This window comes from Cricetulus griseus, chromosome 4 (genome assembly GCF_003668045.3).
Source record: "Cricetulus griseus strain 17A/GY chromosome 4, alternate assembly CriGri-PICRH-1.0, whole genome shotgun sequence".
In the NCBI taxonomy this organism is placed as follows: domain Eukaryota; kingdom Metazoa; phylum Chordata; class Mammalia; order Rodentia; family Cricetidae; genus Cricetulus; species Cricetulus griseus.
This window is the reverse complement of record NC_048597.1, coordinates 229,958,333-229,981,978: the sequence shown is the minus strand read 5'-3', so window position 1 is coordinate 229,981,978 and position 23,646 is coordinate 229,958,333. Positions and strand designations below refer to the sequence as shown.

At 47.0% G+C, this 23,646-nt stretch overlaps 1 protein-coding gene across 1 annotated transcript in view; it reads right to left on the bottom strand.

Annotated features, from left to right (window-relative positions):
* Tgm4 (transglutaminase 4) overlaps positions 1-23,067 on the bottom strand; it is a 32,952-nt gene extending 9,885 nt beyond the window's left edge. The window contains exons 1-10 of the mRNA XM_027415504.2: positions 22,840-23,067; positions 19,822-19,995; positions 19,021-19,115; positions 16,213-16,324; positions 13,948-14,066; positions 11,108-11,209; positions 8,609-8,780; positions 8,399-8,537; positions 6,979-7,082; positions 2,790-3,041 (exon numbers count right to left, since the gene is read on the bottom strand). Of these exons, the coding sequence (XP_027271305.1) occupies positions 2,790-3,041; positions 6,979-7,082; positions 8,399-8,537; positions 8,609-8,780; positions 11,108-11,209; positions 13,948-14,066; positions 16,213-16,324; positions 19,021-19,115; positions 19,822-19,995; positions 22,840-22,855 (1,285 nt within the window). The 5' untranslated portion in view covers positions 22,856-23,067. The remainder of the gene's footprint in view (positions 1-2,789; positions 3,042-6,978; positions 7,083-8,398; positions 8,538-8,608; positions 8,781-11,107; positions 11,210-13,947; positions 14,067-16,212; positions 16,325-19,020; positions 19,116-19,821; positions 19,996-22,839) is intronic.
* Positions 23,068-23,646: the final 579 nt, after the last annotated feature.

The following is a 23,646-nucleotide window of genomic DNA, read 5'->3' as shown; positions in this document are numbered from 1 at the left end:
AAGGAAAACCAACCCCTGCAGAAGCCTGATTTGAAACTTACTAGAGAAAAACTTTTAAGTTCTGGATTTTAAATATTGTTAGTATTCAGGCGTCTGTACTGGCCTGTCCTTGGGGTTCTGACAGGATTCGCCCTCAGCTGCAGCCACTAAGAGCACCACCTGTGCACATTCACTGTGTTACCTTTTAAAAGGGCCCTTCCCACCTCCCACTCTCTCTCTCTCCCTCTCTCTGTTCTGCTCTCTCTCTCTCTCTTTCCTCTCTCCTCTCTACTGCTGCTCCTGTCTTCAGAGGCTCAGCCAGTAAAGTCCCTTTGTTGTGCAAAGTTTTACTCTTTTTACTCTTTGACCTTTTTTGAGGGGCCTGCCACCCAGCTCCCAAATAAATCACACATGAAGGCTTAGTTATAAATGCCTGGCCTTAGCTTGGCTTGTTTCTTGTCAGCTTTTTTTATCTTAAATTATCCCTGACAACCTTTGGCCTCTGGGCTTTTCCCTTTACTTCTGTATATCTTACTTTCACTCTTACTCTGTGGCTGGCCCCTTCTTCTCTCATTGCTCTCTCTTTTTCCCCTCATTTCTCCTTCTATTTATACTCTCTGCCTGCCAGCCCCACCCATCCTTGCTCCTGCCTTGCTATTGGCTGTTCAGCATTTTATTTATCATAGCTTCACACAGTTAAACAAATGTAGTATAAACAAAAGTCATACTCCTTAAAATAATATTTCCCCCACTAAATAATAATAATAATAATAATAATAATAATAATAATAAATATTCCCCAACAGCCTTTACTCCAAGTTTGGTGACCTGAATTCAAGCCTCAAGACCCACATAGTGGAATGTCCTCTGACCTCCACCTGCACACTGTGGTGTGCCCACTCACACATACGCACACGTACATACACAAAATTAATGTAAAACCATTGCAAATACATTCAAGGAACTGAAAGGACAGAGAAAACAGTAGCTCACCAAATAGACACTGTTAATAAAGAACTTGAACAAGACAGCTTAGAGCCTGCACAAGAAACCAGCAGAAGCTTTGAGGCTAGGGTAACTGAAATTATCTAGTCTTCAAGGAAGAAGGAAAAATTACATGGAAGAAGCGACAATACACCGAGCCTTCTCTCCCTCTCTGAAGCACCCGGCAGTCTTGAAATTTTTTCTTTCTTAAATCTCCTACTCGGACAGTGAGATTTGCACCAAGCCTGACAAGCTGTTTATAGAGGGCAGACACTGTCCTGGGTCCCACCACATTTGCTTGCTCACAAGGACAGAGCAAGGACAGACAGGAAGGCCTGGCTTCCAGGAGAAGACTCCTCCCTCCTCTCATACTACAGTGAACAACTCCTGCCTTCTTTACATGACACCCCCCCCAAGTATCTCGGGCTTGCCTTGCACTCACTGTGCTGTAAATGATAACCTTAATTCTGATACCACTGCGTTTACCTCTTCATTGCTGGGACGATGGTATGTGTTCGCATGCTTTGTTTTCATAGTGCTGGGGATTGAATCTGGGACTTCTATTACCACACTACCATCTGAGCCACATCTGCAGCCAGCAAAGAATCAGGGCTGGACAAAAAGCCCTAAACACAGGGCTGCCCACAGATGTGATACGTGTCTTGCTGCCCACCGGTACCTTACCACCACAACCATCATGGATGGGCAGAGAGGACCTATGTGAGCAGAGCAAGGCCAGATATAGGAGTACCTTCTGTCTCAGATGAAGGCAACTCCAAACAAGCCCCGAAGCCCTCTTCTGCTTGCCTCCCTGAAGGACAGTCTGCTATGCTTTAGGAAACATTACCATATCTGGGGCCTCTTCCTCGAGACCACCCATACCCACTGTTGGTGGCTGAGGAACAGAAATTGCATATCCAGCATCAGATGCCCCATGGTGCACAGGCTGTAATTCTCCAGGCAGCCTGCAGTGGGGTGGGGCAGGCCCAGACACAGGAGGCAGAGAACCGCCCATGTCAAAGCCTGACCTGGGCTTGGGGTGTAGTTCTGGCAGAGTGCTTGCCTAGTGTGCATAAAACCCTGGTTCCCAGTTCCAGTAATTGAAAAAACAAAGCCCTGGGCCAGGCACACTAGCCCACACCTTTAATCCCAACTCAGAAGCAGAGGCAGCAGCTGTCTGTGAGTCAAGGCCAGCCTGGTCCATAGTAGGTTCCAGACCAGCCAACACATAGTGAGACTGTCCAAAAAAAAAAAAAAAAAAAAAAAAGCCTAACTCAGCCACCTTTAAGCTGGGTGAATCTAAGTCAATAAGAACATCTCTGAACCTCTGTGAACTCCGTGTCTGCTTCCTAAAGTGTCTAGAGCATTGCAGGACTCTGCAAGGTCACGGGAGCTGAGGACGCCATATGTTTGGAGCCTGGTGTATGCTGAATGCACAGGCAATCCTGTCACCTTTTATTTTCAATAGGGCATCACAGTATAGTCAATACTGGCTTCAAACTTAAAGCAAATCCCTTACCCTACCCTCCAGGCGTGTGCCACCACAGGCATGCATCTTGCCCTGGAGTGGACACACTGTGTGTCATGCCCAGCCTCCCCCAGCACACAGTCACCCTCACCTCACACTACTTGGGATGCTGCCACATTCTTGCCAATGAGCAAGTGGTTGGGTTGTTGTGACAGGGACCCTATGGCCGACGACTCCCTAGATTTCTACCATCAGGGTCCTTTCGGGCCCAGATCTGTTGTCCTCTGAGGACTGTCCTGGCTCGGGACCAGTGTCCTGGTCTGGGGCCGGCCTGTCTGGCAGAAGCCCTGCACGCTACCTTCGGGGAACTTGTACTGCAAGGTAATGTCTTCACGTTTGTTCTCGCCCACCATCTTGGTACTGATGTTCTTGCCGATACTCGCGGTCTCCACAGCGATGAGGACGTTCTTCTCCTTGCCCTCTTTCTGCTTCACCAGCCAGATGAACTTGTCACCATTGACCTCGGTGAAGACAAACTTGGTGTCATACTGGATTTGGACCGCTCCCTGGCGGATGGCACTCAGTGGGGAAGGCCCGGTGCGGAATCCACCTGTTGGGAAGAGAGAAGGTGGCTGCTAGGCTTTCCTGAACCATCCTGTCCCCCATCCCTTCAGTTGAACACAGCAACAGTCAGAGATCCCACCCAAACAGGGATTTCCACTCATTCCAGCTTAGAAGTGAAATGTCCAGGAAACCTCAGGCCCAAAGGTAAAGAGCCATCCATGCCCCTGTTTCCATTAATTCCAGAACATGGCCTGTGCCCTGAGTGGCCTAGACTTCATCTCCTCAATATTGGATATAAAAGGTAGTACTGGCCTCATGAAGTCATCAAACATCAAAAATCAAAGTAGTGCACAATGATACTCAGCACTGCGATTATCTGAGAACCACTGCCAGCCGTCACTATTGATCTGAACCAATAACACTGCCTTCTAGTCCTGACATAGGAACAGAAAGGTCTCCTTGACTGAAATTAGCAACTTAGTAAGCATCAGTCTCCCAGCTCGTCAGTGTACAGATTGGTTTGATTTTGCACACTCGTGTACTCTCAACACTGGGCTTGCCATCCCCTTTGTTCTCTTAAGCCTTCAATACAAAAACTCCTGTTCTCACCTCTGAAAAGCAGCCAGCTCTGCAGGTCAGTGTCCTGGGGGCTAAGACACAGGACAGGGCTGCTAATCTAACACTTACTCTGTTTCTCACATGGCAGGGGGCACCCCACTGTCTGCCCCCACCTTATCTACAATGTGAATGGGTAGGTGGCCTTCTAGAGCCCTTTCCACCTGGGCTGTATAAGGCTTCTAGTACCTCCCAGGTAGATGGTGACTGTAGGCTGTGTGCAGCCCAGGTGCAAGGAAGGGTACTGTCCCTCACCTTGGCAGATACTACTGGGACCCCAGAGAGAGGACCCCTTGCTGAGCGTCTTTCAGCACAAGGAGGTGTAGCAAGCTCTCTTCCCCACGGGGACATGAGAACAGCAGATCTCTGGAGAGCTCTGGCTGGTTCCACGGGGAACTGTGATGCTGTGATTCTGCATTGGGAAGCCTTTGGGACAGACTTGGTTGAAAAAATACAAGCACCAAAATATTTTAAATTGTAATTTGAATGCCTTTGGGGATTGTGCTTCCTGCATGTGGGTACACCTCCTCTATCCACACTGTTTCCTCTCTGTCCAGGTGATGACCTTGATCCTGGAGAGGCTAAAGAAGTGAATTACAAGGATGTCTGTGTCCTGTGGAAGTCAAGGTCCATAGGGATTTGAAAATGGAGGGGCCAGGTTGTTGGGAGCCTGGGGTGGCCTGGTTAGAGAAGTTCTTTTACAAAATGTGGGTTCGCAAAAAGGTTCAATACTTGATCTTATCTAAAATCTTTCCATTTGCTGGGCAAATTATTTTGTTTGTTTTTGTCTTGTTTTATTCTTTTATTTTTTGAGACAAACTCACTAGTTAGCTGAGGATGACTTTGAACTCCTGATTTTTTTTTCCTTCTCTCAAGTGATGGGATTATAGACAAGTGCCACCACAACCAGGTAACTTGGTTTTTTTGTTTGTTTGTCTGTTTGTTTGTTTGGGTTTTTTTTTAACACTCAGACTAACTTAGCTGAGTGTGGGGGCACAGACCTATAATCCCAGCACTGAAGGTATGGAGCTGAATGGATTGGAGCACTAGGCCAGTCTAAACTGCCCAGCAAGACTATGTCTAAAAAAATCTTTTTTAAAAACTGTTTTTTGAGCAGGGTGTTGGTGGTGCACACCTTTCATCCAAGCACTCAGGAGGGAGAGGTAAGAGGATCTCTGTGAGTTCAAGGACAGCCTGGTCTATAGAGCAAGTTCCAGGACAGCCAGAGCTAACAGAGAAACCCTGTCTAAAAACCAACAAGACTGTTTTTGAGGGGTGGAGAGATGGCTCAGAGGTTAAGAGCACTGGCTGCTCTTCCAGAGGACCTGAGTTCAATTCCCAGCAACCACATGGTGGCCACAACCATCTGTAATGGAATCCAATGCCCTCTTCTGGTGTGCAGACATCCATGCAGACAGAGCATCCATACATTAAAAAAATACATAAATAAATAAATAATGTTTAAAAACTGTTTTCGAGATTATAATTACATTTCTCTTTTCCCTTCCTTTCCCAAGACCTCCTATATTCCTTTCCTTGCTCTTTCTCAAAATCATGGCCTCTTTTTTCATTGTTTGAAAAATATTAAATAAATATAAATTAATGAAAATAACTTGATTCTGATGCAGGGGAAATTTGGAAGAAAGTTGATGCTTAAGAAATAGTAAGTTGGGCTGGAGAGATGGCTCAGAGGTTAAGAGCACCAGCTGCTCTTCCAGAGGTCCTGAGTTCAATTCCCAGTACCCACATGGCAGCTCACAACTGTTAGTAACTCCAATTCCAGGGGACCTGACACCTTCATACAGACATACAAGCAGGCAAACCCCAAAGTACAATAAGTAAGTATCTTTAACAAAGAAAGAAAGGAAGAAAGAAAGAAAGAAAGAAAGAAAGAAAGAAAGAAAGAAAGAAAGAAAAAGGTGGCCAACCAATGCAAATTCTGTACCAAAATTGAAGTTTAGGGTTACTGAGAAAGTTTCTGCTAATGTTTGTTCACCAATTTTATCTCAAATTAGGCTCATTTCTAACAAAAGGAGATAACCCCAACTTAAAACTGGCCAGGAGGCCCATCCCCCATCTCTAATGTGGTCAGTTCCAGGGGCAGTACAGGGTCACAGCCATCACTAAGTCTTGGTCTGCCGTTAAGTCCCATCCCGATCCATCCCCCCCAGTCCCCGGCTCTTATAGGGAAAGAGTGTAATTTTGCCAAGTGGGCAAGATCAACCTGAGTAACAACTATTCAAAAAGAACAACACTGACATGTGGACATAAGAAATAAGTTTGGCAACTTCTTTGCTACGTAAGTCTCCCATCCGCCTGTAGCCCGACTTGAAGTCTCTTGTCTGCTTCAGTGGCTCAAGGTGCTACCTGGGACTGGGATGGTAAAGAGATTTAAGGATGATGTATATGAAATGTATAAGCTAAGGCCTACACAGGCTGAAAATTCTTTCTGTTCCAGGCTGGTTCCCTTTTGTGCATTAGCCAGAAACTGTAACACACCCTTTTTTTTTGGGGGGGGTGGTTTTGACACAGGGTTTTTCTGTGGCTTTGGAGGCTGTCATGGAACTAGGTCTTGTAGATCAGGCTGGTCTCAAACTCACAGAGATCTGCCTGCCTCTGGCTCCCGAGTGCTGGGATGAAAGGCATGCGCCACCACCGCCCAGCCCATCACACACTCTTAAGAAGCTTTTTCCTTTATTAATCTTTTTAGTGTGCAGGGCAGTTTCTCACTGATGAGGCATATTGACTCTATAACAAATAACAATTCTACAGATTTCCCAGGTAACCTAAGACCAGACTTCATCTGTGCAGAAACTCTTCAAGCTCCTTCCCACCCGAGACCAGATAATAGGTGAACAGCAAGATGAGGTGCTCCTACTCCATCCAACTTGGGCTTTATGGACCAACTGCTCAAAGACCTGTGGCTGGAAGCCCTATTCACGTCACCTCCCTGAGCCTTGGAAAATGCAGATAATGACAAAACTTGCTTTGAAAGATTAGCTGTAGTCTAGCAGCCAACGGCACTTACTAAGCCTGGCAGCCTGAATTCAACTCCTAGCACCCATGTGATAGAAGGAGAGAATTGGCTCTCACAAGTTGTCCTCTGGCCTCCATGTGTGTACCATGATTCATGTGTGTGTACACACAAACCAGTAAATAGACATAACTTAAAAACATTTGGAAAGGTGAGTTACGGGCTGCACATCCAGTGAGCACCTGCACTTAACCATTCCATTGTGTGACTGTCACCCGTGTCCCCTTCATAAAGCCTTGCTCAGGGTGACCACCCGAGACCCACAGACTAGTCAGAAGAGCAGCTCAGACACGGCCTCCACCCCCAGCTCCTCCTGTGCCCCATACAAACTCACCCTCGCTGATTTCCTGTGGTGTAGCATCCAGGACCTGCCAGCCATCGTGGCCCGGGGGCAGATCCTGTCTTTTCATCCAGGCATCTGTCCACACATGGAAATTCCTGTGGCAGTGGAAACAAACTTATCAGAGCCAGCCATGCATTTAGAGAACCTGTCATCACAGTCATCTAAGGCTCTGAAGAGGGGACATTTGTCAACAAAGGCAAGGACAGTGGGGAGTGTTGTGTAGAAAGCAGAGCTCAGAGCAGATGGGCAGTGAGGGAGAAACTCCTGAGGCCCAAAGATCCCTGATGCTAGCCTATACTGAATGAATGAATGAATGAATGAGCAAACAACTGTAAATCCTTTCCCAACCCAAAGGGATTCTGATTTTATTGATGAATAGTTTTGTAGCTGGGCAGTATTTTTGGTTTGTTTTTAAGACAGGTTTTCTCTGTGTAGCCCTGGCTGTTCTGGAACTCACTCTGTAGACCAGGCTGGCCTTGAACTCGAAGATCCACCTGCATCTGACTCCCCAGTGCTGGGACTAAAGGTGTGTGCCAACACTGTCCATCTATTCTTCCTATTTTAAAGACAGTTGCACCATATGGATTAACAGGCCCTGGTGTCTCCAGCATACAGTGCCAAAGTGGAAGACTTGGCACATTCAGCTGTAGGATCCATGGCTCCACCCAAACCTCCAGACACCTTCCCTCCCTAAGAATCCCTGAACTTTTAGCCTGCAAGGTGCTGTGCACTGGGTCAGAGAGCACAGGAAACAGTGCTTCTTATTGAATGTGGGTACCAATTATATCAGAGGGTGGCACACAGCAGTCTGTCTCAGTCTCCTGGACTAGAGGCCAGAAGTAAAGGTCAGTTCTTGGCCTTTGCCTCCATGGGGGCAAAGGTTGCAAGCCTTCCCAGGTGTCTAGGTCATGAGACAAGGTTGACCATGCAGAGCCGGTTTCTGGAGTTGACACTGCTCACAGCTTGAACAGAGGAGGCTGCAAAGCCCACAGGTAGAACAGAAGAGGAACCCTGACTAGCCAGGAAGGAGCTCACCTGTAGCTGGAGCTTCTTTCCAGCCAGGTCCCACTGCTTCATCCCCAAATGAGCACAGGGACGCTATGTTAATTATAACTCTGTTGGCCAATGGTTAGGGCTTCTTATTGACTAGCTATGTCTTAATTATTAGCCCGTTTCTATATATCTATGTATTTCCACATGGTCTTGAGTTACTGGAGAATGCCCAGACCTGTTACTTCTTTGTGGTCTACATGGTGTCCCTTGCGGTGCCTCTTTGCCTACCTTTCCCAGAATTCTTCTCATCTCCTTGCCCTGCCTATCTTCCTGCCTCCGCTGGCCATTGGCCAAACAGTGTTTTATTCATCAATGAATAAGAGAAACATATATACAGAAGGACGTCCCCATCACTTACCAGATAGAGTCTTTGGTCAGATCTGTATTTGTCTTGCCCGATTCATCCAGGTAGATGTCTACTATGAGATTCTTTCCTGTATCGTGGGCTGACTCAAAGTTGGTCACGCTTCGAGCTGGAATGCCGATTGCTCTCAGTGCTGAAATGACCCCAGAGAGGCTGGTGAGCTTCTGTGGAGGTTGTGTGATCCCTGCCCCAACTGTAGCCTACCTGTGGTCAGGATTCCAGAGAAAACCCAGCACTGGCCAAAGCATACGGGCAACTTGGTGGCATAGTGCTGCTGGAGGATGGGCACACTGCTGGTCCACACATATGGGGCAGTGCCATTTTTGTAGTCTCCTGACCAATTCCCCATCAGCACACCGTTGTTCACAGAGCACATCTGACACAGGACAGAGCAGTGTTAGCATCTGTGCTCTCTCCACACCCTGCAGATTGTTCAGGACAGACAGAGCAATCAGAAGGAACAAGGGACACACACACTTGTTGAAGGCTAGCCTTGGCTGCAAAGGGAGACTCAGTCTCTCCTTGCTGTACTCCCCCAGAGAAACCACCACTCACGAAGCAAGAGTAAAATATTGGAGAGCATCTGCCATCATCTGGAAAGGCTGGGCCAGTATGCCGATGTGAGACAGACTGTGTTAAACAAAATAAAGTAACAAGGTCCCTCTACGTATGCAAACTGTGGCCGATTATCTATTAAGCCAGACACTAAACAGATTTGCAAAAGTGCATGCCACAGCCGGGCATTGGTAGCGCATGCCTTTAATCCCAGCACTCGAGAGGCAGAAGCAGGCGCATCTATGTGAGTTCGAGACCAGCCTGGTCTACAAGAGCTAGTTCCAGGACAGCCTCCAAAGCCACAGAGAAACCCTGTCTCGAAAAAACAAAAAAAAAAAAAAAAAAAAAAAAAAAAAAGTGCATGCCACACTACTCTCATCTGCACATATTTTATACTTCAGAAAGTTTTTTTAAACAAAATGCACATTGTGTTAGCATGTAGATTTACTGTGCATTCGTGCGTGCGTGCGTGCGTGCGTGCGTGCGTGCGTGCGTGCGTGCGTGCGTGCATGTGTGTGTGTGTGCGTGTGTGTGTGTGTGTGCCTGCAAAGGTCAGAAGAGAGCACTAGATCTCTCTGGAGCTGTAGTTCCAGGAATTATGAGCCATTTGATGTGGGTTCTAGGAACCAAACGTGTGTCCTCTTCAAGGACAGAGAGTACTCTTAATTACTGGGCCATCCATCCAGCCCCCAAAACTTTCTTTTTTGAGTCAGAATCTCAGTATGTAGCCCAGGCTTGCATGAAACTCACAGCAATCCTTCTGCCTCAATATCCTGAGTGCTGAGATTACAGATATGAACTACCATACCCAGATAAAAGAATATGTTTAGACTTCTGACTTTTTTTCCCTTTCTTTCTTTTTACTGTGTTGGGCATTGAACCCAGCTCCATTTGTTGGTTGGTTGGTTGGTTGGTTACTTTTTATTTGAGAAACAGTCTAGCTATGTTACTCAGGCTGCCATTACACTTGAATTCTCCTGCCTCAGTCTCCTGAGTAGTTGGATTACAAGCCTATGCCACAAAGTCCAGTTAAACTCTGGGCATCTTAAATCCTAACAGGAAAATCAGACCTAGCACCTTACCAAACACCTTCATCTGGACCCTGAAGTGAAGGGCAACTAACATTGACATGGCAACCTGTCACGGGAACTGATTGCTTTGTGGGGGGGTGTCTCTGCTCGCCTCTATCTCAACTGCCCATATGGCCTACTTAAGTTGCTGTCTATCTGGACACTGTAGTGTTCTTCACCCAATAGCTTCCACACTTGACCCTGAGGCTTGGTTCAATCCTGTAATCTCACTGCTTTGCTCTGCAGTACTTTTTACTCTGTAGTACTTTCCGGTAGATCTTAGCAGGGTTAACTCTCTCCCTCTCTCTCTCTCTCTCTCTCTCTCTCTCTCTCTCTCTCTCTCTCTCTCTCACACACACACACACAGACACATACACATACAGACACACACACACACAGACACACACACACACAGACACACACACACACAGACACACACAGACACACACAGACACACACACATACAGACACACACACACAGACACACACAGACACATACACATACAGACACACACACATACAGACACACACACAAACACACACATACAGACACACAGACACACACAGACACACACACAAACACACAGACACACACACACACAAACACACACACATACAGACGTACATACACAAACACACACACACATACACACACACGGCAGAGATCCCTCCCCTATCAGTTTTTTTTTGGCCTTTCAGTTCTCTTTGAACTCCATTGACTCTGCTGCAGCTTCTTTGACATTTTTGTGGCCATTGTATAACAGGGAGAGAGAGGACCTTGAATATTTTTTACATCATCTTGTAGACTGGAAAAGTCATTTTCCTAAAGTCAACTTAGAAGTGGCAAAGTTGGCCTTCTGAACTCAGATTAGAGAGCCTGTGCTCAGAAGGACAGTGGTAGACCGCACATTCCGTGGTGGTTTTGACTGCTCAGCCAGGGCTCCCTGTGTGCTTCATGGAGAGCAGCTTACTGTATGCAGGAAACCCCAAATTGGCTGAGCAGGTGTTGATGGACTACAACAGCATTTACTCTATAGACTTGTAGGAGCCTGGAAGTAGATCCGGCCTCTCCACATACCATGGTGCAAATGGTCCTGGACACAGACACTGGGCTCTGCAGTTCATGGGGTGTCAGGTTGGACAAGAGGTACATGCAGCAGTCCAGAACGCTCTTCTCAAACTGTCATGGAGAGGGGGAAAGAGGTATCAAGACTCTGTTCTGTGTCAGACACTATCCCACCCCATCTAATTTGCATTGCCTTGAAGGGATAACTCATCTCCCAAGAGAGGGCACTTGCCCACAGTCTCCCAAAGATCCTCCACATTCCACAGTGGAAGCCACTAAACAGCCAGACATATGACAACAGTTAATGCCTCCACAGGCACCAGGCAAAGGCTCACAGGGCACAACTATTGAAAAGACAAACACAGGGGGCTGGGAAGATGGCTCAGTGGGTAAAATGCACACAAGAGGGTATACAACAAGGCTTTAGTACCATGAGGGAAACTCATTAGTTATCAAGTTAAATAAATGAAAAGCTGCTAAGCTGTGTACAAGAAATATTATCTCAACTTGGTTAGTATTAGTAATAAAAAAATGAATGGTGGGATGGTGGGGAGATGCTCAGTGGTTAAGAGTACTTGTTGCTCTTGCAGAGGACCTGGGGTCAGTTCCTAGCACCCACATGGTGGCTCACAGCCAGGTTCAGGAGCTGGCCTCCACAGGCACCGGGCAAGTACATAGTGCACAGATATACACACAGGCAAAATACACACATGACAAATAAATACATTAAAAAAAAGAATAGGATAGGAAGGTTGGTTTCGTGGGTTCTCAGGCTGACTCTTGAGAGTGGTCCTGACCTCCATATACACACTATGGGATGTGTGCACATTTCCAGGTTTGAAAACTTACCAAAACCCACCAATCCCTGGGCTTGGTGAAATCTCACCAATCCCCACCCTGGAAATCTCCACCCTGGAAAACTCCACCCCCAAAAAGCCCTATATAAGCCTGTCTCCTTGTCAGTTCCCTGCTGTATTTCTCCTGTGTCCCTCGCAATAAATCTCTCGTGTGAGGTCGGTTATGTGGTTGACTGTGGTGTTCCCTGGCTCCTGACTGCCGGGGTACCTTTGCCTTCAGAGCTGTAACTCTTTGTAACACTTGCGCTGGGAACCTCCCTCCCCTCACCAGCTGTAACACTTCCAGTGGAGGAAACCTTCCCCCCAGAGCTGCAACGTCTCCATCGGAAGCCGTTCCCCTCCGTGCTGTAATACTTACAATGTACCCACATGCAATAAATGTAAAACAAATGTTTAAAAGAATGAAATCCTCACCAGGGAAAACTGACACTTTGTTTTATATACCGTAGATTCTCCTTTGTTCTTCCTCCTCCCCACTTGCTGATGATTTGTTGTAGGTCTTTTTGTTTTTTGTTGTTTTTAATTGATGCAGGGTCTATGCAACTTACTATATACAACAGACTGGCTCCATTCTCACAGAGATCTGCCTGCCTCTGCTTCCTGAGTGCTGGCATTAAAGGCTTGGGCCACTATGCCCAGTTCACATTGGTGCATTGAGACAGTATCTTCCCACTTACCCTACACAGGCTTCAGATCCACCCTCTCCTGAGTTTACATCAACAGGCACTAAACATCAATGTGCCACTAAACATGGCCCCGCCTATTTTCTAAGTCTTTTGTGAACAGCATGACTAGGGATAGAACCAGGGCCTCACACAAGCTAGGCTCACAGTTATCCAGCTCAGTTCAGGCCTGAGTTAGTTTTTAATCCTGTTTAAACAGTTTTTGTTGTTGTTGTTTGTTTGTTTGTTTGTTTTTGTATTTTTGGTTTTTCGAGACAGGGCTTCTCTGTGTAGCTTTGGAGCCTATCCTGGCACTCGCTCTGGAGACCAGACTGGCCTCGAACTCACAGAGATCCGCCTGCCTCTGCCTCCCGAGTGCTGCGATTAAATGCCTGCGCCACCAACACTGCTTTTTTTTTTTCTGTTTAAGCAGTTTTAATATGATACAGTGGACATCCATGAGGTTTGTCGGTGGAAGGGATGTGTGTTGGTTATGTTGTAACCAATGGGAAAGAAAGCAAAACAAAAGGGGCAAGCCACAGCAATGGTTCAGAAAGTGGCCACATTAGGAGCCATTTCCTGAGAGGAGTGACTCACCCAAGATTCCAGCAAAGTCTCCCAGGAGCTTCATCCTGGCAGTTTCCTTTTTCTGTCTAATGATTCCCACCCCCCCCCCTTTCTTTTTAAATATTCTCTTGGCCTTCCAGCCACAGGACAACCTGATGCACCATGCTGCACACAGCAAACACCCTGCTGACTGAAAGTCCCTCCTTCATGTTTCTCCTCTGTTCTAGCCCATGTGCCCAAGGACAGGAGGCAATTTTGAAGGATTGGCATTTCCCAGGGTACTTTTTTCTGTGGGGTTCAAGAGGAAGACTGGCTGTTTCTGATGCCATGAGGCCGGCACAGTGGACTTGTTAGCAATCCAGCTGTGTCCACCTGTGTGTTGTCACTCTTCATCATATTTGCCTGCACCAAGACACCCATCCCTCTCCCCGGGAGAACCTTCTGCACCCAAGTCTTCCAAATGTCTCCCAGTCACACTATGGGTCACAGGGTGTCTTTATAAGGACTTGTTGAATGGTTCCTGGATAAATGCACTGGAATATAGGGGATCAGAAAGGCACTTGTGGGCTCTGAACAAGAGCCCTCTGGCTCAGACCGCTTCTCCTGTGGGATCTGTGGAGCTTAGTCCTCTCAGGCCAGTTTCACACTTGTCAGTCTTCAGTTTTTCAGATGAAGTGGACCCCCCCCCCCCCGCCCCACAGCCTTTGTTTGGTGACCCCTAAGAAAAAAGTATGCATGAGGCAACCAGAAGAAAACAATCCATTACCTGACCAAAGGTCCAGGGCTTCTCTTTAATTTGTTTGGCGAAACCCATGTAAATGTAGCCAGTATCATTCAGGATGTACTCTGCCCGCTCCTCCTCGCTAGGTAAGTAAACAGTGTCATCTGGAGGAAGACCACACCATGTGGGTTATTGACTAACCCTGAGACAGAGGCAGGTATACCACAGGGTTGGGACAACAAATGTTGGGGGAATGGGTACAGGAAACAGGAAGGATCACAGCAATACATTGAACATTGAAAATACAAACAGCCAGAGGTAGTGGCTCAGGTCTTGGACACCAGCACTTGGGAGGTAGAGGCAGGCAGGTCTCTATGAGTTTGAGGCCAGCCTAGTCTACATTGAGAGTTCCATGACAGCCAGGGCTACACAGAGACACTTTGTCTCAAAAACAAAAGCAAAAACAACTTCCAAAAGGGCATCCTGAGCCAGGTGTAAGGCTCTTTTAACTAGAAAAAAAATGTGTGGAAATTTGAACAGAAGGATAATTCCAATGAAGTATAAATCATAAACCATTAATAAAAGAGAGAATCCAGAGGACGGAGAGATTGCTCAGTGGTTAAGAGCACTTGTTCTTGCAGAGGACCCAGGTTCCACTATCAGCATCCATACAGGGGCTTACAACCATTGGCCCAGTTCCAGGGGATTCGACACCCTCTTCTGACCTCCCCAGGTACCAGGCACCCACTTGGCACACAGTCAAACAAAACACTCACACATAAAATGAAATTAATAAATTGAAAAAGAGAGAATCCATAAGTTCACAAAGGGATGGATGGATGGACGGACGGACGGACAGATGGACAGATGGACAGACAGATGGATGGGTATGAAGGGATGTAGGTGCTTGTGGACAGGCAGGTGTGGATTAATGGATAGGGGTGGATGCAATCATGGATGACTGGGAGGGAGCTCTTGAAGGCAGAGAGTGCCAGGGTCCATCTGCTAAGAATGGACGGAGGGCTGGAGCTGGACAATCTGCATGACATCCCACTGAAGACTGCTTGGGTCAGGCCAAATTCACAAGTGAGGGGACTCTCATGAGGGGTACTTACTGCATGGCTGTAAAGCGTTTCCACATAAGCTGCTTGCTAGTTATGAAAGGAAGCATCGTCGGTGACATAAGGGAACTTGGGCAATACCTAGATCAAACGATGCAAGTGCAATGTTTCCCAGCTAAGGGGCGAGGGTGTACGGTGCCTCCCGATGATTGCCAACATCCTTCACACGATGCTCCAGCCAGGAGCATGTGGCTCAGGTCTAAGGGTGATGAGTCACCAGACACATCACAAAAGTTAGAGACGAGAGGAGACTGGGCCCCCTAGAGCAGTGGTTCTCAGCCATCCTGGTGCTGCCACCGTCGTGTGCCAGTGCTAACCCAAAACTGTAGTTTTGCTACTGTTATGAATCGTAATGCAAATAGCTGATGTGCACCCTCAGAGGGGTCATGACCCATAGGCTGAGAACCACTGAGCCAGACCATCAGGGTCAAGAAAGACTAGGGTAAGTGTGTGACTGAGATGACTATTTGTCACCAAGGCTGATATTCTGAGTTTGACAAGTTGTACACACACACACACACACACACACACACACACACACACACTCTAATCTAGGTGTTGACAAATTAAAACAAGCAAACAAAAAGGGCTGTAGGGAAAGTGTGAGAAAAGAGCAGAGCAGAGCCTGTCTGAGGTGTCTCCTCCGTGGTTTCTTGAACAAGGCTGATGAATTTTTAGAAAGGAGGACACAGTCGGATGGATAGGGGAAAATACACTGTGTGGAAAATCTGGAGGAAGCTGGGGGAGGAGGGTGAATATTATCAAAATAGTTTGTACAAAGCTCTCAAATAACTAATAAAAATGAGAAAAATAAAATGAAAATTAAAAATGAGAATTTTAAATAAAAAATGAGTGACATTTGTATAAAGGCTCAAGGGTAGCCAGGAAGGAAAGATCTGGGTAAAGAGTCAGGTGTGAAGATTAGAGGAGTTACTCGTGGCGCCCAGCAGCCTCTGAGCAGGGCTGGAAGCAGAAGCTGGCTGGGTCTGGCAAGGCAGTGAGGATAAACTAAAATGGCAGAAGGATCTTCCAGGCATGCGCTGTAGCTGGTTTGTGTACCTTGAGAGCGCAGAACAGCTCCGGGACTCTGTACTGCGGGCTGGGTGCAAGCATGGGCGCTTCTTGATGAGTCACACAAGACATGTAAGTGCAGGGACACACCCCACAGCAGAGCTGAATTCTAAGTTACCTGCACACCATGGATTGAAGAGAAGGAAGAATGACCCAGCGTCGTGGCTATTGATATACAGGCTGTACTGTCCCACCACGGCGTCCGCGGCGCTGATGACACTCAGTGTGATCTGCGAGAAACACAAGATTTGGTGGACACATTCTTCCCTGACTCAGCTCTGAATCCTATGGAGCGTCCTAGAGGAATCAGCAGACCTGACAAATCATCCTCTCCAGGGTAGGCCCACCGACCAGGGTACCCCAGTGGGAAAAGATGCAACCCACAAGGCAGGAAGGTTTAGAAAGTCTCCCAAAGCGCCCGATAAACTTGGGTTTGAAGCTCATAGGTGTGTTTCATCCCAAGCTTTGTTCCCTTCACTCCTGCATGGAGACATTGCCACCTCCCAGATCGAGGGCCAGACCCTATGGCTGTGACTCCAGGAGCCTGATCCAGCATCCAGAGCTTCAAGAGGCAAAACAGATGCCAGCTCCTGTTCTTCGCTGCTCAGCACTAGAACACTTGCCTAGCATGCTGGGAACCCTAGATCATATCCCAGCCCTGCAGTACCGCAAGCATCTGCAAGGGCATCCCCAACTGCAATCCAATGCAGGTAGTGGCTGGGTAGGAAATTCAGACAGACGTTACTGCACCTACAGTTGCACTAAAAATTTTATTTTCCATCATATCACACAACCTAAGGTTTTCCAAATCTATGAGATAGTTGTTATTTAAAGGTATCTTCTAAGCCGGATGGTGGTGGCTCACGCCTTTAATCCCACACTAGGGAGGCAGAGGCAGGCAGATCTCTGTGAATTTGAGGCCAGCCTGGTCTACAGAGAGAGTTCCAGGACAGACTCTTTATAAAGCTACACAGACAAACCCTGTCTTCAAAGAAACAAACAAAAACAAACACAGCAAAAGAAGGTATCTTCTGGGAACAATAGCTGCCAGTTCCAACACTAGCTCTGTCTTCCACTAGATGAATGGTGTTGGCTACTTTCTTAATTTCTCATGTGCATCAGTTTCCTTGCTTGAAAGTTTGCTACCTCCTTCTGCACTCCCTGGAGTGGTTGTGGGAACTAAATGAGCAACACATACACAAGGCAGTAAGAAGGAGAGTGAGTCTCTTGGAAGGCAGAAGATGCCGTCTCTCAACCCACAGTGGCATTTGGCTGCCTTGATTAGGGGGCTGTTCCATGAGAAAGTATTCCTGAGCACCCACAGGGTAGTTGAGACAAAGTCCCATTCCCCAGTAATCAGCTGGCAGAGCTCTGGGCTAGTAAGGAAGACCTTTCGTGTTGTGTCCCAGCACTGATTAGAACTGTCATCATCATTTATTACCAAGCAACACAGGAAGCCAACCTTTCGTGGTATAGGTAATGTCAGACACCCAGACCTGTACAGAGTCCTACATATGTGTTCACATGTTTAAAAAAAACAGGCTGGAGAGATGGCTCATTGACTAAAGACCTGTACTGCTCTTACAGAGGACCCAAGTTCAATTCTCAGCACCTATGTCAGGCAGATCACAACTGTCTTTAACTCCAACCATAGGGGACACAGTGCCTTGACTCACATGGACATACCACAGACACACACACACACACACACACACACACACACACACACACACACACACACACACCTATTAAAAGCAAAGACTTATATATTTAAAATAAAAAAAAAACCTTCCCATGGGTATTAAAGATTCACTTCCTTCATGGGTGTTATAAAAACAAGCATTTTAAATTTTAAATTTTAAAACAAAAATTTAAACAACACCTTTTGAGTGAAGATATTTAGCCCATCCCCTATCCCATTCCACCTCTGCAGCTTCCATTCCCACCATCTCCATAACCAAAACTGAGGTTCCTTCAGAAGGAGACTGAGGCTGTCATGAATCTCTGAAAACACAAAACATTGCTGCAAAGTGGAGGACTGGAGCCCTGGTTCTGGCCAGAAAGGAAGGAAGGAAGGGAAAGAGGCACATGGCGGGATGAAGACCAGAGTCCACTCACTCATTTGCCAACTGCAAATTCTGCTTCTAGAAAACCTGAAGACCATTGCCCTTTTCAAATCTTGGAATTAACTTAGCAATGGAATCTGTAGGCTACCCCCTAAGAAAGTAACCATAAACCAGTTCAGGGACCTCACTAGGAGGGGGTCATAGTTGGCAGTGACTTTCCAACACTGGGAAGACAGACAGCTTCACAATGGATGTCAAAGAAGCCATCCGCAGCCCACACTCCTGAGCAGGCTGCAAGCTGTGCTGGCACCCTAACCAGAAGGGACACTGATGAAGTCGTTATGCTCTGTTACGAGGAGACGAGAAGCAAAAAGGGCCTCCACCTACTTTTGAGTTTAAACCAACAGCCTGTAGGAAGAAGTGTCGTTATTTCTCTTTTCCTCTCCCTCCACATCTCTCTCTGAGTCAGGGTCTCTCTCTATAGCCCTGGCTGTCCTGGAACTCACTATATAGACTAGGCTGGCAGAGAACTCACAGAGATCCACCTGCCTCTGTCTCCCAAGAGTGCCGGGAATAAAGGTGTGCTCCACCATGACTGTCCCTGTTATGTTATTCTTGCTAATTTTCCTCTGTTCGTTTCTTCCAGTGAACATAAATGTGAAACAAGTGTTATGCGACATCTGACTAGTCAGACTACTGTGTGCTACGGGTAAGCAAGAAGCTGAGGAACTCAGAGCTATGGCTACTGCTGGTAAGCAGCACTCTACACTGGAAAGCAAGGAAGGGATAAACAGGAACTAGGTTAAGGCCAGGAATTATCCAGAAACCACCAGTCAGTAGCCCGTAACAAGGGCCCTCACCTCTGAGCCGGACTGTTTGGCAATTTTCACATGCCAGCCCTGAGAACGGAAGGATGTCATCGGATCAAGCTCCACATACTTGGATGAGTTCTGTCCTGGAAACACCAACAGGGAAGTGAGTCTTGACATCAGCCCAAGCATGGCCATCTTTGCCTGCTCACCAAGTCCCAAGTGTGTGTGTGTGTGTGTGTGTGTGTGTGTGTGTGTGTGTGTGTGTGTGTATACAACGTGTGTGGATCCTCAGTCCCACCCCATCTTGTTTTTTGAGGCAAGGTCTCTACTCCATCTGGATCTCACCTATTAGCTTAAGCTGGCTGGTCAGTGAGCTCCGGAGATCAGCCTATCTATAGCTTCACCAGATACACACCATATTGCTTGGCTTTCACTTGGGTGCTGGGGACCTAAACTCAGGTCCTCATGCTTGTGTGTGGCAGGCACTTCACTGACTGGACTGTCTCCTTAGGCCCTTACTGTAGTGCTTTTGATAACTATTATGGTTTCCCCAAGCCCACAGAGCTACAGTGTCAGCAAACAGTGCTACGATTCGTTTCTAGAATGTGCTCCAGACCCCTCTACAACAGCTGCCTCACTTGCTGGTCCTCTCTGCTCCCACCCTTCCCCAGCCATCTCCACTGATTGGCCAAGGAATGCATCAACTGTGCCAGAGTGATTATTCAGTTCCCAGTCTATTGTCAGCGTGGGGAAACTTGAGGCTTAGGGAGCAAAGTCACTCTTGGCCATTGCACACTCATAGGCCTTGTGGTCCCACCCTCTATCCTGCTGCTGGGGCTGAGGCCTCACCAATAGAGAATATCAGCTTCAGTTCGTCCTGCGGTTGAAGAGGTCTATTTAGTATCACTTTCATGTTGAATATTTGTCCACGCCTGAGCACGATATTTTTGGTCTGGAACTCCGACGTGTGGTGGGCAGCCATATTCTCCTTTTTCTCCATGTCCACAGAGGAAACCTTCAGCGCTGTAAGCACACAGTATATGGGAAGACACAGGGCTGACTCCTAACTCTGATAGTTCAGGGAAGAGAAGAGGGGTCCTGATGGGGTTGTCCTTCTGTGTATGTGTTTCTCTTTTTGGTTGATAAATAAAACACTGTGTAGCTAGTGGCCAGGCAGGAAGGATAGGTGGGGGTGCCAGAGGAGGAGAATTCTGGAAAGTGTAGGCAGACAGGGGTCGCCATGTAGCTGGCCAAGAAGTAGCAGCTCCAGGCCCTTTTCCGGTAAGCCAAGACCATGTGGAAATACATAGATTAATAGAAATGGATTAATAATTAAGACAGAGCTTGCCAGCTCAGTGGTAGTGACTCATGCCTTTAATCCCAGCACTCGGGAGGCAGGCTGATCTCTGTGAGTTCGAGACCAGCTTGGTCTATAAGAGCTAGTTCCAGGACAGCCTCCAAAAGCCACAGAGAAACCCTGCCTCGAAAAACAAAACCAAACCAAACCAAAACAAAACAAAGAAAGAAAGAAAGAGAGAAAGAAAGAAAGAGCTAGCCAATAAGAAGCCCTAGCTACCAGCCAAGAGTATTATAATTAATATAGCATCTGTGTGTTCATTTGGGGCAAGGTGACTGCAGAACCAGGCAGGAAATCCCGTAACAGGATCCCCTGCTGTGTCCCTGAAGGCCATAATAATCTGAGATTTTGTTTCCTACCTATAAAATGGGTGTGCATACTGGTCTTATAGGATTGCAGGGAGTTGAGCTGAGAGAGAGAAGTCAGTCCTGGAAAACACTCCTACTAGTAGCTGTTAGGAGGTGCCCCCAGTGCTCAACCTCCCAGCTTTGTAAACTGGTCCATGGACGCTGGAGGGAAGAAGGAGGGGAGCATCCCTTGACTGCTCCCCATTCCTGTCAGCCCAGCCTGTAGACCAGGCTGGCCTTGAACACACAGAGATCCACCTGCTTCTGCCTCCTGAGAGCTGGGGTGAAAGGCATGCACCACCACTGCCTGGTGTTTTTTGTTTGTTCTGTTTTTTGTTTTTGTTTTTGTTTTGTTGATGTTTGTTTGTTTTTAATTGTATAGTTTGAGGTGAGAAAGACACACCCTAAATGTGGATGGCACCTTCCAGTGACAGCCAGATAAAAGCAGGTCTGAGGGCACACTGCCTACTTTCAGGTCATGCTGGCAAACTCTGTTGACATTTTCAAGCTGCAGTTGCCACCATTCTGGGCTGATAAGAGAACTCATCCTTTAGCTTCTGACATGGACTGAAGACCAATAACCTTTTGGGAATCCTCCAGGCTTTGAATGCTAGCCCAGGATGGTGAGACATCTAGTCTCCTGGCCTGAGCAGCTATTGAGCTTTCAACCTCTCCAACATGAAAATCACTATTGTTGAACTATCTGTGTAAGCCAATGTAATAAGTACCCTTTTAAAATACATTCATTATATCAGTCCTGTTCCTAGAGAATCCCAGGGTACACACTGCCTCGTTTGCAGTCTGGCCACTTCCCTGAGGATTTATTTCTCCCCTCAACATGCTGGCTGGTCCAGGAGACTACATCTCTTTTTAAGCTGTTATCTTAGTTAGACTTTCTTTCTTTCTTTCTTTCTTTCTTTCTTTCTTTCTTTCTTTCTTTCCTTCTCTTCCTTTCTCTTCTTCTTTTTAATAATTTACTTTTTATTGTATGTGCATTGGTCTTTTGCCTGCATGTGTATCTGTGTGGAAGGTGTTGGATCACCTGGAACTGGAGTTACAGACAGTTGTGAGCTACCATGTGGGTGGTGGGAATTGAACCCAGGTCCTCCGGAAGAGCAGCCAGTGATCTCAACAACTGAGCCATCTCTCCAGCCCCTTAGTAGGGTTTCTATTGCTGTGATGAAACACCATGACCAAAGCAACTTGGGGAGGAAAGGTTTTATTTGGCTTACATATCCCCAGTCATAGTCCACTTAGGGAAGCCAAGGCATGAACTTAAGCCCAGCAAGAACTTGGAGGCAGGAGCTGGTGCAGAGGCCGTGGATAAATGCTATTTTCTGGCTTGCTTCCCATGGCTTGTTCAACCTGCCTTCTTATAGAACCCAAGACCACCTGACCAGAGGAGGCACCATCCACAATGGACCACAAAACATTAATTAAGAAAATGTCTTACAGGCCTGCCTACAGCCTGATTTGATGGAAACATTTTCTTAGTTGTGGTTCCCTCCTCCCAAATGATTCAAGCCTGTGTCAAATTGACATAAACAAGTCGGCACAGTTGTCCTGAGTCATTCGCAAGGCACTTTCACAGACTTGTCTTTTATTGTGGCTGAAAAAACCCAAAGCCACACTGCTAACCAGCATACGACCGACTTCAACCTGAATCATCTCTGAATAGCAGATCCCTCCCAGAATACACGGTCTTTGCCAAGCCCCGGGCCCTGCTGTACTCCTCTCTGAGTGTGGACAAGCATCCAACCATCTGGAGAATCGAGGTGGCCTATGGGCTATGAAGAATCATGTTTTTCATTCAATGCCACTCAAACTATACCCTTTTCAGAGCTTCACAGTAGTCATTCCTTGCCCGACCTCTGTCTCTGCATCCAGAGAGAGGCTGCACAAGGCTGGATACCAGCTCACAGAGGGCACTAACAGACTCTCGTGAAAAGCTACATGTGGTCTCAGCGTGAGGGGTTAGTGAAAAGAAGACAGGCATCCTTGATCTTTCCAATGTTTGAGGAATCTGAAATTATTGTGTATCTGAAAGTTTGGCTTTCGCTAATGAATAAGATGGCAAGCCATGGATTAAGTAGAAGGACAGTGGCTGGACAGCAGTGGGTGCCCAGAAGGCTAAGAGCCATTGTGCAGATTTTACCTACTTACCACTAATGGTATCCATGGTCCTTGCTGCCTCTCTCTGTAGCCCTGTTGAGAGATTCCAGTCTGATGCCAACGCACTGCCAGAGTCGTCCTCAGAGCAGGATGTGGCCTCTTTTTATGTGGTCCTGGGGTAGATCTGACCTTACAGTGGCTGCCAAGGGGCAAGGCTTGAGGACCATCTCGATCAAAAACAATAAAACTTTAATCATCCTCCCTATCAGCCCTGGGGAAATCAGGAGACGAGAGGAGCCGGCTTTAAAGGAAGGAGCACAGAGAATGGCGCCATGTATCTTCTGGGACCCCAGGAACAAGTCACCAAGAGCCAGGGTCATGTGACCTCTAGGGAGACTGGAAACGTCTTTACTTATTTCACGGCTTTATTTTTTTTTTAAATAAGGATGCCTAATAGTTCTATTTTTGCTTATATTTTGAACATATTATGTATACACATGATTCGGGATTTTTCCAGTGTACCAATTACCACTCTCTTTTAGATCTTGGCAGATGTGCTGTGTTCACTGAGGAGACAGTATGTGCATGCATTTCACGAAACACACACACTGATGTGTTCTGAATCTGCAGTGAGGCCTGGGGATGCTGGAGACTCTGCTGTCCACATGTGGCTAAGTCAGACATTCTTCCCGCAGCTCCTTCCTTTCAGGGCTGCAGGGAAAGGCTTTCACACATCCTTACAGTGCGTCTACAGGCCCTGTAGAAACACTGGCCCAAACATGCCCAGATGTGTCTCATGGACGTTCATTCTCTGCTTGCCTCAGGGGACCTATGGTCTTTTGTTTGATTGGGTGTATA